This window comes from Ochotona curzoniae, unplaced genomic scaffold (assembly GCF_017591425.1).
Source record: "Ochotona curzoniae isolate NIBS_2020 unplaced genomic scaffold, NIBS_Ocur_1.0 contig_2754, whole genome shotgun sequence".
In the NCBI taxonomy this organism is placed as follows: domain Eukaryota; kingdom Metazoa; phylum Chordata; class Mammalia; order Lagomorpha; family Ochotonidae; genus Ochotona; species Ochotona curzoniae.
The window spans coordinates 11545303-11564786 of record NW_024465582.1 but is presented as its reverse complement, the minus strand read 5'-3'; the positions used below and the strand labels follow the sequence as shown (position 1 = coordinate 11564786).

General features: G+C 35.7%; 1 protein-coding gene across 1 annotated transcript in view; it reads left to right on the top strand.

Moving 5' to 3' along the window:
• The window catches only part of CDH9 (cadherin 9), a 60976-nt gene extending 41949 nt beyond the window's left edge, over window positions 1–19027 (top strand). The window contains exons 3-12 of the mRNA XM_040977323.1: window positions 5030–5324; window positions 7561–7680; window positions 8608–8775; window positions 9735–9922; window positions 10792–11045; window positions 12715–12851; window positions 13323–13444; window positions 15915–16032; window positions 16135–16386; window positions 18543–19027. Of these exons, the coding sequence (XP_040833257.1) occupies window positions 5030–5324; window positions 7561–7680; window positions 8608–8775; window positions 9735–9922; window positions 10792–11045; window positions 12715–12851; window positions 13323–13444; window positions 15915–16032; window positions 16135–16386; window positions 18543–19027 (2139 nt within the window). The remainder of the gene's footprint in view (window positions 1–5029; window positions 5325–7560; window positions 7681–8607; window positions 8776–9734; window positions 9923–10791; window positions 11046–12714; window positions 12852–13322; window positions 13445–15914; window positions 16033–16134; window positions 16387–18542) is intronic.
• The last annotated feature ends 457 nt before the right edge of the window (window positions 19028–19484 follow it).

The window sequence follows — 19484 nt, the reverse complement described above, 5'->3', positions numbered from 1 at the left end:
TTCAAATAAAAATAAGATAATTCTTTAAAAACATTTGTTTAGAGCAAAAGCTATATTTGTGTAGAGCAAAGCTATAAACCAAGAGTCTATAAAAATCTAACTGTTCCCTGGCAGTGCACACTTATCTTTTGTATCATTGTTGAGCATATGGCTCTTAATCCAAATATTCAAAGTTTCACAATATTCAAAAAATACATTTTATTCTACGTGGTATTATTCTTTGCAACTAGTGCATGTGCCCATTTTTAAAAGCGTAAGATAATGTTTAATCTGCAAACTGTCTTGAGTGATTCAGCAGCCTATTGTGTCTTAACCAAAAAAACAAAAATCAGCAAGCTTGTGCTGTGAAGAAAGTAAGTAGGATGTTCTACAGAAAAATCTGCTTTCAGAGTTGAGCAAATGAAACAGTTTGCCCATTATTCTATGTATGTGGCAAAATCATCTTGCACGTCTCTCTCATGACATGCCTGTTAGGCTAATACTTCTTCATTATAAGTGGGCTCCATTATGCTATTCTTTCGTTAGTCTGAGCTCTCTCTGTCATTAGACAAGACAGGAGCTACTCTCTGGCTTCAGAAATATTTAATATCCTTTCATGGCAAGGGTGTTTTTGATGGCTGCTAGCAATTTCACTTGAAATAAATTGCTAACAAAAGACATTTCCTTGGGCAAATTTTGACACCAGAAACATAAGCAGGTTCTGCTAAATGGCCAAGCTTGATTTCTGCTCAAGTTGCAGTCTCCGCATATTTAGGTTACAGATATTTCTAATAATGTGATACAATTGGATGTAAGAGTATTATGGTCTTCTTGTGCCATCACCTTCTGCAAATATTTTTGTGATTATTCTTGCTCAGGATTTCACTCAAATTCATTTTTCACTTTATAAATGAGAAGCATTCTTACTGACTTGAAAACTTGTCTATGAGCAAATTAGAAGAAACAAATCTCTCACTTCAAGTTTAGCAGTTAGTTATATAATGCTTAACTCTCAGAATTCTGTGTTAGTCACATTTTCCATCAATGACAATTGAGGAAGTTCAGTAGTTCCCATTAAATTTCATGTAATGCTACTGGCATTGCGGTTTAGCAAATTAAGCCATTGCTTTTTATGCCAGATCACAATCAGAATGTGTGTTTGGGTCCTGACTGCTCTACTTCTGACCCAATCTCTGCTAAAAGTTTAAAAGATGCCCTAAGTACTTGGGCCTCTGCCGACCACAGGGGAAATCCAGACTGATTTTCCTGGTTCCTTAAATAGTTTCCACAAGCCTGCCCTTTAAGGCATTTGAGAAGCAAGTCAGAAAACCTAAGAGTCTCTCCATCTTTCACATAAATAAACAAATTTAAAACAATTTCATGAAATGACAGTTCTAGTTCAATTTTCCTGTGATGAAGTAGCAGCAGGTTATAAATAAAAACATCCATCACAATTATACACCACACTAAAGTTACACAACTATCGAAAAAAATCTCTTTTGTCAATTTACAGTTAAAAAGTTCATTCTTAACATGTCCTCCACTGCTAATTATTTTAGAAGTGTAGTCCTATTAGAATGTGTCTTCTAGCAGTTTTCTAATTATGAAAAAGACATTAGACAGGCATTTGAAATGAAGCTAAGATGCACTTTGAAATTGCTGTATTCCAAACCAAAGGACCTGAATTCATGTCATAACTTTGATTTCCCTTCAAATTAATACAAAGTCTGAGAGACAGCAAGAGATGGCCCAGCCGTTGGGTAGCAGAGTCCACAGGCAACAATGAGAATGAGTTTCAGGCTTATCATTTCAGAATGGTCCAGCTCAGGGTGTTGCAGACTTTTCACAATGAACCTGCTGAGAGATTTCTCTCTCTATTTTGTTCTTTCTTTCTTTTGGCCAAATCAATCAGTGTGACTTATTCACCATGTATAACTCATAAATCTTTCAAACAAATATGAAAAATAGATTGACCCAGGATATTACTCCAGAAATATAAAACATTAATCTGTCATTATAAAACACCACATAGACTACTTCACACTGTTTTAACCCAAAGTCAGAGGCAGACATTAATGCATTTGGGAAGAAAGCACAGAATGGTCACAATCAATCTACAATAAGTGTCACATGCAAAACCATTGCTAGAAGGTGTAATTAGTCGGAACTACTTCTCCTTTCTGGAGAATTCACTTATCAGATCCAAATACACAGGGATATTTTTCCTGTGAAAAAAATTGGAGAGAGGTTAACAATTTCTTTGCAGGGTTTGTTCCATGAACTTGGTTTTCAGATGGACTCACAGGATCCTGAGTCTCCAGAAAACATGTGAGATTTGAGAAAGAAGCAGAGGAGAAAGAGTGGCACTTTTGGTGTTCAACTCTAACAGATAATGTGCCACAATGACTGGGGGAAACAAATGGATAAATCTGCCATGATGTTTCAGGGAGCGATATTCCCTGAGTGTTATTCACAAGATGTCGATCCTAAAGGCATAGAATACACCTGGAAGATCCCTCAGAATTGGGAGAGAGTAAGAGCACTTAAGCAAGAAACAAATCATTGTTTCTTGGTGGGCCATTACAATTACCACTGAATATTTCTGCTCCTGTTCCTAGGATTTGCGTCCTAACTATAAATCCCAGATATGAGAAAATGTTCACTGTGTGTGTGTGGAACAAAAATTCGGAGTGTGTAAAACCTGCAAGCCGTGCTCCAGTTCCACAAAGCATTGCCAACCACCGGCAATGCAAGTGAGTCAACAATAGGCCATCCCATCATTCTATCATCAACTTCTGCAGGGTGACAAGAAACATGTTACCGTCTCTGCATTCTATGAGCATGCTCCCACTGAAAGAATCTTTGTTGCTGTGCAGTAAAGTATTTTGTCATTTTTTGAATTAATTAATTTTGATTATTTTTATAATCTTACATAGTTGCTTAGGTTACAAAAGGTCAAGGGCTACAGGAAAGTGGGTAAGACCAATGTTTCCACACTAATCATTGTTTTTTTCCCCTGTATCTGTATTCCTGTCTTCCACACAAATCAATGGTTATTGCAGTCCAGCCCGCTCCTGCCCATTTCATACTCGGCCCTCACACAAATCAGTGGGAGCTACAGCTGCACTGAAACCCCAGTATGGGATTTGGGCACCCCAAGAGGCAACCTAATTCACTGCAGTCTACTTCTAAACCTATTTCTTTTTTCAATATGGCCTTTTACTTCAGTAAATAATATCTGGCTTTTGATGCAACAGTTTGTTCAAGGCTCAGGATATCATGTCTCCTGTCAGTTTCAGGTATGAATTCCAGTTACTCCCCCTTAACCAGGTTTCTGCTTTTCAACCTGGGAGGCACAGGTGATGGCTCAATGGCTTGCCTGTCTGCTACTCTTGTGGGGTAGCAGTTCCAGGTTCAGGTCCAAGCTCCTGGCTTTGACTTGACCCAGCCCTCTCAGTCGTTTTGGGAATGAACTAGTTGATGAATAGAAGGAAAGCTTTATCAATGACACAGTGTATATATAATATTGTGGCAGGAATTAGGCAGACAGAAAACTACAAGCAATTTTACTGCTTTTTGAATATTATCATCTGCCCATGCAACATCTTTATTATAATATTAACTTTTGTTTGAAATTTTTTATATTGATCACACTTAGACAATAAAATGATGACTATATCTACTATTCTTGGCTACATTATTTTTTCTGATAAGTAAAGAGTTTGAATGAGGATGCTAATCTAGTAGACATAGAACACTACCTAATTTACTGAGAAAAATGCAGATTCAGTGCTGGTGCTGTGGCATAATGCAGTAAGCTGCCACCTGCAATACTGGTGTGCCATATGGATGCTGGTTCTATTCTGGACTGTTCTACTGCTGACCCAGCTCCCTTGAAATGGCTTAGAAAGGCAGTAGATGATGGCCCTAATGCTTGGGGCTCTGGTCTCACATGGGAGACCCAAAAGAAGTTCCTGGCTTCTCTTTCTCCTCCCAGGTGTAAGCACAGCTCTAATCACTGTAGCCATCTGGAAAGTGAACCCGGCAGGGAAGATCTCTGTTTCTCCAGAAGATGCTGTGGCAAGCATAGATTATTGTTGACTCTAATTTCACTTTTAACACCTATGTATGATTTTAGTTATTTTGAAACATACAATGTGAAGTTATGTAGTATTGTCACCATCATGCATGCAAGTATATCAAAGCATCACATTGTGCTACATAGCTGTATAAATACATGCCAGGATAACATATCAGTTCAATGTTTAAATAAGCTTAGTTTTCAAACAGTGCTAGAATTGAAAAACTTTGACCATTTTCTGTGGAAACTTTCTATAATGACATGATCTCTTCATAATATATATTGAGTGATGAGTCGTCAACATTAAGATCTTTTACGCAAAGTTTTGTTCAAAGGCAAAATGGCAATTAGTGAAAAATGTATACTTCCCTTCAGGTGTGATTTATAAAGCCTAATGTAAATCCATAAGTCATAAACCATTTGAAATTAAGGATGTCTATATAAATATAATTTTTCCCAAACAGGAATATGTTTTAATGACAATCTTTGATCTTTGCAGAAAGTAATCTATCATATTATTAATCCTAATGAATAATTATCAACCTAACTTTGTCCTTATTATATTCTCAGATTCTTCACATCACGCGTTCGAGATTTAATGCAATCACTATTTGTTTATGTTTTACTCTCGGTGTCTAATTTAGTAAACTTATTTTCCTTTTAAATGCCCTAAAATTTTAAATCTCAGCGTTCTATTCATAAATATATTTGAAACACTTTCTTTTAAAGGAAAAATCTAAATTTTGCCTCAGATTTAACTCACTCTGATCCATAATTATGGTTGTTTCAAGATTTTGAGCGCCGTAAAATTGAAACATATATTCTCCCTCCCTCAGCAAAAATTAATTTGACTATTAAAATCCTCGTTGTAATTATGCTACGCGGAGACAAACTGATATATGCCAAAATTATTTTTTCACAATAAGATTGCATGTATTTACAGATTTGTTCTTTTGTACTTCTTTGAAGCTTCACACTGACCAAGATAAAGGAGATGGAAATTTAAAATACATATTAACAGGAGATGGGGCTGGCAGTCTCTTCGTTATAGATGAGAATACAGGAGACATACATGCTGCAAAGAAATTAGACAGAGAAGAGAAGTCCCTGTATATTCTTCGTGCCAAGGCAATAGACAGAAAGACCGGGCGCCAGGTGGAGCCAGAATCTGAATTCATCATTAAAATCCATGATATTAATGACAATGAACCAAAATTCACCAAAGACGTATACACTGCCAGCGTTCCTGAAATGTCTGCAGTTGGTAGGTATATATTAATTTCTGTGAACTATTTTACTGGCTTGCTTGCTGTAGTAAATATTTTCACATTTGACTGTTACATTTGGCCTCTTCAGAACTTCTGTTAGGTGCACACAATCCCATTCTTCACTATGTTTAATTGTGTATACTTCAGTGTCTCCTATTAGGCTTGTAAAATATCTAAAGTTATTATCGAGATTAGTTACTCCATTACACTTCATTCAACATGCTTGCCTCTATTCAAGTGATCAAATGGAAGTCAAATGGAAAATATCTTGCCTGAACTGAAATTAATGACAGGAAGTGTGAGCATTTTGGGGGAATTTTGTTTGCATTATTTTGAATAATAAAAACTAACGCTTGTATTTGACACATTTCGGGAGAAACACTCTCTCATTTGATCATTAAAATCCTCTGTGATTAGGCATGCAAACAGAACTTCAAACTCACACTTCTTTCAATACAAACCCGGGGCTCATGTAGATTGAGTATTGAAAATAAGGATCAAATAAACTATTAGTAGACTGGTGACAAAAATCCTCCGATAATATTTTTGAATAGTTTACATTATGTAACTCTGCCTGACATGCAAACTGAAAATTATTTCAGGGAACCCTGGTCTTGCTTATTCCTACAGCTAAAACTGGTACTGATTTTAAAAGTAAACTAACCAATGGCCCACTAAATGTTATAGAATCGATGATCTAAGTACTTTTATTGTATTGGCAATTTTTAATAATTTAGATAGTAACAATAATCAAATATGAAAAGAAATATTTTGACTAATATCTAATCAGGTAAGATTTATAAAATATAAGAACAAAACATAGTTTGGAGAAACAAGTCTGATTGAACTGCAAGCCTTACTATAGTGGGAAAAAAATCACCATGTTACTTCTGCTTTGATTCATTGGGGATATGAGCGAATTACTTTAAAATGAAAAATCAGATTCAGGATAGATTATATTAGTAGCTAGTATTTCTCTTTGCACATGGGATAGTGCAGATACTTTCAAATTCAAGTGAGGGATCAGACTCAAAACAAGGGATTCAAGTGTTCATGTTGGGTTCATTAGGAGAAGGGGCAGAGGGGAGGAAAGCTGCTGAATCCATATGTCAATATTCAAACATATCCACATGAAGTTAAATGTTAGCATTCATTTGAATGTATGCTATTCACACCTTTGAATATGTGTAAGCATATGTACAAATCTCGAGGAAGCTTCAAGACAACTTAATTGGAAAAGCTTTTGAATGATATGTAATGTGTTAGAGAAAGGGTTCTATGATTTTTCCTGTCAAGAAATTCTATGTAAGATCAGAATCAAAAATTTAAAAAATGATGTATGTTATATGAGAAAGTACTCCACAGTGTCACTTTGTCCAAAGAAGGCTATGGTAAGCTTCAATTAGCAGTGACTTTATATAGAGATACTGCAAAAATATACAAAAAGTTTGTCAGTCTCACACTTATCTCCTGAAACAAGGTCTTTTAAATCACTTTCATATCTTAAAACAATATGACTTATAATAAAATATATTAATTTATGCAATACAATTTAATGTAATACTAAATTGCAGTGTCACTCTAAAATTGAATATTACTTTCTTCTGCAGAATGCTGAATCTCAAATGTGCAGCAAATAATCAATATATTATAGCAGATCAATAGACATCATCTATGTTATCTATATTCTAATAGCAGTCACTTTGCGAAGAGATAGCATATATGCTCAAAATGTTCATCAGGTTTAGGTCAATTTTGATTCATCATACCATCAGCATCACCTCAGTTGTCATTCAAATTATTAACTTCAATCTACCAGAATAAAGCATCACAGAAAAATATTAAATATTGATCCCATCCTTAAGTACACAAATCAAATTACCAATAGATTCAGTAACAACTTTCATGTATGCTATATTTAATGAAAATGCTTTCTCAAATGTTCTGCTACAGTAATTTTAATACATTAAAACTCAATATTAAACTTATTATACCCAATTTTTGTAACGATATCTTTATTTTAAATAGTTTTCTTAGATATCACAAATGAAAATTTATGAATACTGAAAAACTAAGAATGGTTGAGGAAAGTGATCTTATTTACACATTGGTTAAAACATGTAGAGTGCCCTAACATACACACTAGCAAAATTAAAATAAAGATGGGAAAGTTATTTTCGACTTAAGAAGTATTTACGTGTCTGTGTTTTGGGTGTGGGGGGGGTTATGTAGGCACATCTGTGATACAAGTGACAGCGACAGATGCTGATGACGAAAACTACGGAAACAGCGCCAAAGTCGTCTACAGCATATTGCAGGGACAGCCCTATTTTTCAGTGGACCCTGAATCAGGTAACAGCATTGAGTATCTGCTTTGTCCTTCCTGATTCAACATTTGCATGCATAGCTGCTTTAGAAACATTTCCATATTTTAAAACCCATCCATGAAATGCCAGGCTTCTAATTGTTTATTGTAATTCTTCCTGGAGACAAAAACAAACTTTCTATTCTTTGAGTAAGTTATTTGAAACCTTATTTATTCAACTAGTTATGTAAAGGACTTAAGTGTAAACCAGTCAATACAGAATTTTACAGAAATGCAATATATTCTGCCATATTGAAAATTATTCAAAACCCACAGAAATACAATAATACTAAATATTCAGGATTATTTGGCTGTTGTCTGCTTAGTGTTAATTTTTGTTAATCAAAAGAATAATTAAAATGATTTAGCAAAATCCATTCTATAAAACAGCAGCCTGGCGTACAATCCTTTCTATTCTACAAATCATGTTAATTTTTTTGGTAGATTGAAAACACAGTTAGGGCCTGGCGGCGTGGCCTAGCAGCTAAAGTCCTCGCCTTGAACGTGCCGGGATGCCATATGGACGCCGGTTCTAATCCCGGCAGCTCCACTTCCCATCCAGCTCCCTGCCTGTGGCCTGGGAAAGCAGTCAAGGACAGCCCAAAGCTTTGGGACCCTGCACCCATGTGGGAGACCCAGAAGAAGTTCCTGGTTCCCGGCTTCAGATCAGCGCATCACTGGCTGTTGCACTCACTTGGGGAGTGAATCATCAGAGGGAAGATTTTGCTCTCTGTCTCTCCTCTCTTTACATCTCCCTTTCCAATAAAAATAAATAAATCTTAAAAAAAAATAAAACATTTAGATACATCAAAATTGTATACACTTGTTCATCTGCTTCTATAAAATGAACCTTATCTTGCTTTCATTTTAAAATTCAAAGAATAACTGCTTAACTTTTGTTCACTTTTCAAAAGGCATAATAAAAACGGCATTACCGGATATGAGCAGAGAGAATCGTGAGCTGTACCAAGTGGTTATACAGGCCAAAGATATGGGGGGCCAGATGGGAGGCCTTTCTGGAACCACCACAGTGAATATCAGCCTGACGGACGTCAACAACAATCCCCCTCGTTTTCCGAAGAGTAAGCATGCTTGCTTTGGTCTGGAGAGAAATCTGAAAACACAGCGCTGCTCTAATACTCATTTGCCCAGGGTTACAGTTAGCTTGCACATAAAAACAAGTCCAACAGCCTTTCCCTCCAGAAGAACAAATCTCAGTTTCCTACAGACTGAAAATGGTGATAGATTTTGAGGTCAGAGGATTAAATTTTATGCACCTCTGTCCCCAAATCTTGAGGATAGATTTCAAGAGCTCCAATCTTGAAGATAATTCACTAAATTAGCAGCATAGAGAAGCACTGCAAAGATTAAGTAGATTAGCACTGCTGATTTTTTTATTATATTAGATTATCATATGCAATAAAGTATATTTAAAATATTCACAGATTTAACTTTTTTAAAATATATTTTCTTCTTCTTGTTGTCCTATGATTAGAAAGGCACAAATGCTTGCAGGAACAGTAAAATACAATGTGATTGGATGTTACTCCACATAACAGAAATATCCAAATTGTGCTTAATCCTATGAAGATTAAAACAAGCAGGAAAACAGACACCGCTGTGTGTGGAGCTGTTTTCCTATCTCTGGTACAACGCAAATGCATAATTCATGTTCATTTCCTGTTCTTACCTACTTGATATCATGTGAAATGAGCAATGCAAATTTGGAAAGCTCTAGCTCAACATGGAAGTCAAAAGTTCTGGATTCTGATATTAGCCTCGCACTTATTACCTAAATAACCTTGAGAAAATCATTCACGTCACCCTTTTGCAACTTGCATTTCTCACGAGATGAGAGTGTTTAGCCTTTACAGATATCTTTTAACCTAGTAAATCTGTAATTTTTGTCAGCTTGCAGTTCTCTGTAATGAAAAAGAAAAATAGCAATTTAAAATTAATTAAAACAAGATAGGCACAGAGAATGAAAAAGTTCTTGTCATCTAAAGATGAAATGTCAACACTGCTCTGATTTAATTTTCAGAAACATATCAATTTCATTTTCCTGAGTCTGTCCCTCTTGGAACCCATCTTGGAAGGATAAAAGCCAATGACCCTGATGTCGGAGAAAACGCTGAGATGGAGTACAGCATCGCGGAAGGAGAAGGAGCAGATGTCTTTGATGTCATCACTGACAAGGATACACAGGAAGGGATTATAACTGTCAAACAGGTTTCTTTTGGCTGTCTTCAATTTCAAATTGACTGCTCTATAGCTGTTTCTGCTTTTTATTGAAGGAAAGCAAGGCCTGGGTTTTTATTACTTCCATTATCTGATGTTTACCCTACTATAAGTAGAAAGAGTTGTAGTTTCACTTCAAATTAATTAAAGCAACTTTTTAATCAACACTTATTATGTGATATGATTTCTGTGCTTAAAAGAGACAGTACTCAAATTAGACTTGGAAAAACTCAATAGTACTTAGTGTTGTTTCAAGGAAGAACACATAGGCACTTTGCCAACATGATATTCAAGATCTTTAGAAGGTGCTTGATGATAAGTGTGGTGGTCAATTCAAATAAATGAGAGATGCAAATGCCATATACTTTATGTCAGTTTTTCTTAATTTTAATGTAGCATAGAAAACATTCAGAAACTTGACATGGTATAATTTAGCTCTATACTGAATTTTTTACATAGTATTACTTTCATTTATTTAATTCATATATTAATTTCAATAAATACTAAATGAATGAATATCATATACTAATTATCAAGGCTGCTCCTCTTTAACTATATTTTTGATAATAATGATATTACATAATCAATAGATCTATTCTAGAATCCATGATTTACTTCTGACCGAAAGCATTGAAATACAGCACAAAATTGGAACCAATTTTAAAAACTGCAATATTATGTTTAACTCCCTTAAATAGATAGAAGGAAAAATACAAGTTTATTCATTTATCTTGTATACCTATGTACCAATGAGCAAATTATTATATCATAACTTTAAATATTAAGGCAACATGGTTATAATTTTAAATTGTCTTATATTTTACATGATATGCTAATTTTCATATTTTATTTAATTTCAGAATTTAGATTTTGAAAAAAAAAAGTTGTACACTTTAAGAGTGGATGCAAGTAACATTCATCCTGACCCACGGTTTGTACGCCTGGGACCTTTCAAAGATACAGCCATCGTCAAGATAGCAGTGGAAGACGTGGATGAGCCCCCTGTGTTCAGTAAACGGGCATACTTGCTAGAAGTCGATGAGGATGTGAAGGAGGGTAGCATCATTGGCCAGGTCACAGCTTATGACCCAGATGCCATGAACAACTTAATAAAGTAAGTGCTTTGATAAAATAAATAGAAAGCACATTGCTTAAAAAAAAAAAAAGCAGTTGCCTTCTCTAGTTAAAAGCCATGTAAAGAAAACAAACAAACAAAAAATCTTCTCAGTGTGTGATTAAGAGTGGTTACATCAATCAATTCTATTTCCAGAGCCCATTTTCTTTGTTGCATTGCTTCCTGGGTGCTCTGGGGATATTACTGTATTTGTGTCCTATCCTGCTGTAAGGCAGATATCATGATGACATATTTTTCAGAGATAAGAATTAAAAAGTGAAGATTTAAATGTTCTGCCCAACACAGACATAGCTGATTTCCAAATGAACAAGATAATTTCTCTAACTTCAGTCAGAGATTCTAATCCTGTTATTATTGATATGATTGTTGCTTCATTGTTCCTCTTGGTGAAAGTTCAAAGAAAATTAATCTAAATAAACAGAAAAAGAGAGAGAGCGAGAAATTAGACCATTCTCTGTTTCATTCCTCAAACACTTAAACAGATGTTAAGGCTGCCCTGGACAGAAGCCATGAGTAGGAACCCACACTTGTTGGCAGAGACTCTGTTGGCAGAGACTTGCTTGTGGGAATCCCAGCCACAACCTCCCCAAAGCCTCTTTAGCAGGAAGTTGGAATCGAGAGCAAGACTATGGCATGCGATGTGGAGATGTTCATGACTGCCAATGCTTGCCCTTGACCCATTTTGTTTTCAGCTCTACAAACAAGAATTCCATCAACTAATGCTGCATGTGTGCTATATAATATCTGTATGTTATCTTTTAATCTGATTTTATAAAGATATTATTGAGCCACAAATAATTGTAAACATTCAATATGAATTAGCTCATTAACTAAGGTCATTCTCATTACTCTTCCCCTCTCAATTTCTTTGTGTTTTTTGGCAATATCTCTTTTTGATTTAACTCTTCTATATACATTCATATAGGGTTCTGTATAGACACATATCTTATATTTTTAAACATATTTTAATTTATTCAGGTTTTTATTGACCCCATCAAGTCTAACATGAATGTCTCAAACATTAAAATTAGCCACTGTTAATACATGCATTTAGTGAGCGTGGTCATTGTGGCTACAACACTTGGCAATGTCTGTATCCTTTATCACAAAACCAGCTTGGGTCTTGTTGCATTTCTGACCCAGCCTCCTACTGGTGCATCCTGGGAGACAAAAGGGAATGATTCAAGTGTTTTAACACTTTACCGCCCACATATGAAATCTGTCTGCAGCTCTTACTTTGCAGAGAGGTAGACCAGTCGCTGGAAAGCTGATCTCCCTCTCATTTTTCACACACACATACATACACACATATATATATACACACACACACGTCTGTCATTCAGTTTTTACATGAATAAAAATACATACAAAACCCATAAAAATGTACTATAAGAAATGTCAAAGGATCCATATGTGTAAACTGAGATTTTAGAATTCTCACCATTGTAGAGTAGCAGGATTGTTAAAACATCAATTTTTACACATAAAAATTTGAGGAACTAAAAATTCAAGAAGGGCATAAACAGTTTACATTAAATGTTTTTGTCGTTTCATTGTGGAAATGCTCCAAAGTTTTAAGAAACAGCAGAAAAAGAAATCTAGTGATTTTCAATCAACCTCAGGATTTTACAAGTCTGTTTTCTGGCAGATACTCTATTGATCGGCATACTGATATGGACCGAATTTTCAGTATCCACTCAGAAAATGGCTCTCTTTTCACTTTGAAGACCCTTGACCGGGAAACATCCCCCTGGCATAATATCACCATTACAGCTGCAGAGATAAGTATGTCACAGAAACATCTATCATCACATTTTCTTTCACCAAAGTGGTAAAATGATGGTGCTAAGCAGACTTGTTTTCTTAAGTAGAATAATTGTATCATTAGAGATCCTAAAGGAATTATTCACAGAGGGTTAAAATCTTAAATATTATGTTAAAGATTATCAAATCATTAATTCTCTTTAAATTTGATTTTCTTGTGCAGTTTACATTAGTACAGAAATATAATCCAGTCCCATAAAAACAATCTAAGAAAATTATGTGTTACAAAATATGACTTCATCCTGCATTATATTTTCCTTCTTGCTCTTACTGTCCATTTCTCCCATGTAAGAAAGTTGAGATACTCATCAGCAATCCAATTGAGAGAGCAGATACCATAGAAATGTTCTGTTGCTAAGTTACAAATGGGGTGAGTGGTTTCATTACTTCTTTGTAAATGAGACTGAAATCTTACTCATGTTTTCATTGCAGATAACCCAAAACAAAGTAGCCACATCCCTGTCTTCATCAGAATTCTAGATATAAATGACCATGCTCCGGAATTTGCTATGTACTATGAAACATTTGTTTGTGAAAATGCCAAACCTGGGCAGGTAAATAAATTATGATAAACTTAAAAATAATATCCCTTATAAATGGAAGTGACATTGCACATTGCATTAAGTTTATTTTCTAACAATAGATTAGTAGATTTTCTAATCATTTCATTGGCAGAGAGAGAGGAAGACAGGCAGAGCAGAGGAGAGAGAGAGATGAAGCTTGTCAAATAGTTTACACTGGTGTGTTTTTAATGATCTGTGATGACTGTGGATTTTCAGAAGGCAGGCCAAGAGTCTGGAGCCCTCTCCAGGCTTCCCAATCACGCTATTATTTGAGCTATCACTCTTGCTTCCTAGGATGCCACAGTTGGAAGCCAAAGATGGATGTTGGTCCCAGGTTCTTTGCTGTAGGATCCAAGTGTCTCAGTGACTAGGCTGGACACCAGCTCTTTTAATGAGAATGCTGATGGAGAATCTTCTCCTTCCCATTTCTTAGCTTCTTGTGCTTGCACTCATCTGTGGGATTACGTGGATTATGGATTGGAACTACACATTGCTTTGCTTATTTCATTATTACTATATGTCTTTCTGCATATAACTGCATATTTATACATATATGTGAGAAGACAAAAGGAGAAAGAGAGACTCTTTCGTGCATGGGTTCATTCCCCAAATGATAACACCAGGCAGGACTGGGCTAATATTTTGCCATGAGCTAGGAGTTTGTTCTGGGTCTCTTACGTAGGTGGCACATTAGTAGGTACTTTCCCAGACACATTAGTATGAAGTTGGAGCAGAAGTGGAGTAGTCAGGACTTAGAAAAACGCCCATATGCTGCTGGTGTCATCATGATAGCTTAACCATTGCATCCCAACGCCAGTTTCCTAGCTTTGTTTTTAAGATCTTTAGTACAAAACTCTAATCATTGGGATAAAGACTTCTTTATTACAGTATGATCACATTTTCACTTGATTGTATCTTCTAATATTGTACTTCCAAACAAAAGGTTACATTTGCAAATACTGTAAATTAGGGTCTAATCATATACAATAATAATAATCCAACCTAGAGTATCCTACATGTGTCCTTCACTAACATATCATATTGTATGTCTATATTGGTTCATGTGTTTTATGATTTATTATAATTAATAAATGGAAACATACTTAATAAATATACTTAATTAAATATAAAATGAAAAATATAAAGATATACTTAATAAATAAAAATTATAATCAATATTATATAATTATAAGGTCTGCTCATTTGGCATGCCATGGAGATCTCCTTAAAATGAACAGATTAACAGTAAAAAATGATTAAGCTGCTAATTTTTATATTCTCTTAAAATGTTAAATTCTCCTGTCATCATTTCAAAATATTTTGCCATTTTGGGGCCTTTAGTGATATAAAATGTTATCAAAGATTTATTTTTATCATAATAATATCAGGTTATCAAAGTAGGGTAATTTAACAATTATTGAATTTTATATATTTTCTTTCTTTAGCTCTGATTTTACAAAGGAAAATAAACTTTAAACTTTTACTAATGAAAGAAATGCAGGGACCACATTCAGCTTATTGCTCGAAATGCTGTCCTTTATCTCAGTGACTGATTTTGCGTCCTGCATCAGTTCCTCCTTCTGGTTTTCAGGTAGTTAGCATCCTGGAAGGACACAGATGATACTTACGGCTCGGTCAACCAGTTGGGAAACCTAATTTGAGTTCCATCATCTTGTTTTTACTCTGGCATGCATTTGGGTGGGAGGTCTCTTTCTTTCTCTCTTTCTGGCACTAAAGTACACAAGATAGAAAAATAAAATGATTTTAAAAGGAGTAAGTGATTTCAATAAATATGCAATACAATTGTTCTAATAATGTTTACACTTTAAAGCCAATTTTGTCTCAAATACTTAAGTAAATTATTCATCTATCCAAAAACGCAGTAATAGATCCCTTAATGCATAGAAAGCATCCAACTATTTAACTTTCATATTCTGACTTCCAGAAAGTGTTTCCTCTTGTAAACAATGGAGCCATAGTCAAAATTAATGATAAAACAGGCTGGTAAATCACAATAGTGAAAAGAGGATATTTGGGATGATCAAATTTCTATTTGACATTACATTGAGAGGCTCTGCAAATTAACTCTTGATCAACTTTTGAAAAATACTTAGGTGTCAGACACAGAGAGCAGATGTACAGAGTTCCCAAATGTCCATAACATGTCCCCGGGAACTTCATGCAAGACTCCCTCTCCTGTGGCAGGAGCCCAGTCACCTGAGCCAGCACTGCTTTCTGGGATCTTCCTTGAGAGGAAGCAGCGGCAGAAGGCTTGGGAAGAAACCTTCCCAGTCATGCTCTTGATCACTGCTTTCGTCCTGTCCACAGCTTGAATTCTTCAGTAGATTTTGCGAACTTAAACAAAATCACATACACAGAAAAAAACACCTTGGAAAATTTTTTGAAAACGTTTCCCGTTTTGGTTTAGTTTACTGAATTCATTTCTTTCCCTTGGCTGCAGTTGATTCAGACGGTCAGTGTTATGGACAAAGATGACCCTCCACGAGGACATAAGTTCTTTTTTGAACCAGTGCCGGAATTCCCTCTCAACCCAAATTTCACCATCGTGGACAACAAAGGTACTGAACCTTTATCAAACTACAAAATATAAAATCATCAAATGGAAAACTAAGAGTGACAAGTTCTTCTTTTGTTTGCTACTTCCCCTGCTCTTTCCCAAGATAATACAGCAGGAATCATGACTCGAAAAGATGGATACAACCGCAACAAGATGAGCACTTACTTGCTGCCAATTTTGATCTTCGATAACGACTACCCTATTCAGAGCAGCACCAGCACCCTGACCATCCGTGTGTGTGCCTGCGACAGTCATGGCAACATGCAGTCCTGCGCAGCTCAAGCCCTCGTGCTCGCCACAGGCCTGAGCACGGGGGCTCTAGTAGCCATTTTGCTCTGCATCCTCATCCTGCTGGGTAAGCACAGCCACCTGCTCCTGTAATAGAACATTCTATCACTCACACAGTGACTGTATATGAAATAACGTTTTTCCTTCAAACATGAAGATTGAAGTGCTTAACTTATTTAAAAAAAATTCAATTTAATCAACGCATTAGAAATCTTTTACGTGGAAACAGTTGTAGTTTTTGACAGATCATAAACAGATACCAAGTACTGTAGGTATGTATCCACGCGCGTGCGCGTGCGTGTGTGGTGTAACATTAGCTACTGCATTTTGGAGCAACCGGGATCACTGTTCAAAAGATAGCTGATTGATTAAATGGCTCATTTAATCTTCATACCAATGCAATGCAAGTGAACACTTTCATTCTACTAGTGAGAGACTGAATGAATTTCTCAGAGTTTGAAATTTCTTTTACTAGCTTCCATGTGACAATTATTTTTTCCTTAGGATTCTCCTTTCTGTTATTCTGAAATCAAACAAACAAAAAAGGTTTTAGCAACATTATTCCACATAAGTCAAATATTCCCCATAGAACTTGTTATATGCAGATATGAAAGTTGACATTTCAGGATAATATGGCATCATAGACATAAGTAGTACTGCATTATTTTCTAAATAAAGTCTTGCTTCCAACAGCAAATGTTTTATTTATGCATACACTAGGAGGACAACACTTTAATTCAATTAAACAGTTGCTGCAATGAAAAACATTCCAAAAATTCTTTCCATCAAATATTTATCCAAAACATTACGCTTAGGGCGAAAGAGCTCGTCCAATTTATATTCTAATGCTCCTGTGTGTTGGCTCTGACTCACTGTGAAGACTTTGCAACTCTGGGCAAAATCCCTTTGGCCAAATGATTTCTCAGAGTGATTCGGACATGCTCCATCACCAACAGCAATAGCTAACCCTAGCCCCAGCTGCTGCAGAAGTCAGCTCTTCCATGAAGTATTCTGTAGAGTTCTAGAGACGCAGATTCGGATTACTGTTTCTGTGAGGAGATGCTAATTCACGCTGTGCTTTTGTTCTGTCCTACTTTAGAAAACGTGAAAGTATGCATACTGCAACTTTGAAAATGTCTGTATTTTACTAATATACAAGAAATTCATGTACGTATGGGAAACAAAAAATCACTGATACCTTTCAAGTGTCCAACATCATAGTCAATTTGATGAGTTTTTCCATCTAGAAATTCTTAAGTATTTCTTTTTTATTCTGAATAGACTCCCACTTAGGTTCTTTTCTATTTTTTTTCTATTTTTTTTTTATATTTAAACTTCCACTTTTTGCCTACCTGTAGACTGCTTTTATATTATTTTGAATAAAATTGTTTGTAACCCAGAATATTTTGTTATGAAAAATAACGAAGCGTTTTTGAAGTTTTCAACCTTTATACTAATTTTTGAGCATTGTGCATTTGCATGGTTAGCAGCAGGTGCTCATTGCAAGGCGATGATGTTGCATGGATAACAATAGAGATGTACTTGATACCTCCAGAGACTCTCTGATTTTATATATTTTATGAGGTAAAGTGAGGGGTTGAAAGTTTTCAAAAAGACATTTTCAATTTTGTTTTTCTTCTTGAAATACCTTTGATATTCTGAGGACATCAAATTGGTAGTTGGTATCTGGTAACCTGAGGAAACCTAAGGAGCTGCTCAAAATAGTACTTTAAACGGATCAGGCTAAAATGTGACATAAAAGAGGACTACATTTCTATGAATTGAAGTAAAAGCAAAAGGGCTCCCTTTGAAATTATGCACGCCATGCGTTCAGTAAGTCATAACCTACCACAATATAAAATGTGATGGTTTCTCTTGGCTAAATTTCACACACACACACACACACACACACACACACACACACACACACAGAAAGAATTCTACTGCAGTGTAGTTTATTCTATCATTCATAGGAGAAATAAGCAATGAAATTAAATTCAAGATTAGAGAAAATAATGATGGGTTTATTTGTCGGTCTCTGTCCTAGGCTCTCTGAATTCCATTCTGATAGATCCCACATTATTAATTTGACTGTAGAAAGCTCATGAAAATGAATGACCATGAATGAATGAATAATCCATGGCAATGAGTTATTTCATTTTTAAAAAGAAGAAACTTTACAAGCTCATTCAGTGAACATTATTTTCTCATTTTTGTTCGTAGTTTTAGTTGTGCTATTTGCTGCGTTGAAGAAGCAACGGAAAAAAGAACCTCTGATTATGTCCAAGGATGATGTCCGGGACAACATTGTAACCTACAACGATGAAGGTGGTGGGGAAGAAGATACGCAGGCTTTTGACATTGGCACGTTGAGGAACCCCGAAGCGCGCGAAGACAACAAACTGAGACGCGATGTGATGCCGGAAACTATTTTTCAGATACGGAGGACGGTGCCTCTTTGGGAAAATATTGATGTGCAAGATTTTCTCCATCGAAGATTAAAAGAAAACGACGCAGACCCAAGTGCGCCCCCTTATGATTCACTGGCAACCTATGCGTACGAGGGGAATGACTCCCTGGCAGGCTCGCTCAGCTCCCTGGAGTCCCTCGCCGACTGTAACCAGGACTATGACTACCTGAGCGAATGGGGGCCCCGCTTCAAAAAGCTGGCCGATATGTATGGTGGTGAGGACAGCGATCGGGGCTGATGGCTGATGACCGATAATCGTGCAAATACTATCTTCATTACTAGGCTGAACGGCCTATGATCTCCCTCCTTGTGGAAATCTTTCGAAATCAAAATTAAAACCAATCCCGAGGTGTTGTGTTAGTAAGGGTTTGCTTAGTAAGTTTCTGTGAATAAAAACAATCGACAAAGATTTATAAGTATAATGATGACTTCGCTCTCTGCCTAACAATCTTGGAAGAAAAGTATTATTACATGAATAATCACAATAATACTCAAAGAGGCTTTTTGTGCCTTTACTTAGGTATAAGAACTTTATAAATGTTTTCGTAACTTTCAGTCTCCTTTAATATTAAATTAAACATTGTGCAACTTCTTTGTAAATTACTATGAAAAAGATATATATCGCTACAGAAATAGGAATGACTATTACTGCCATATTTATTTAGTTGAAGAATGTCTTTGTGTTAATTTATTCA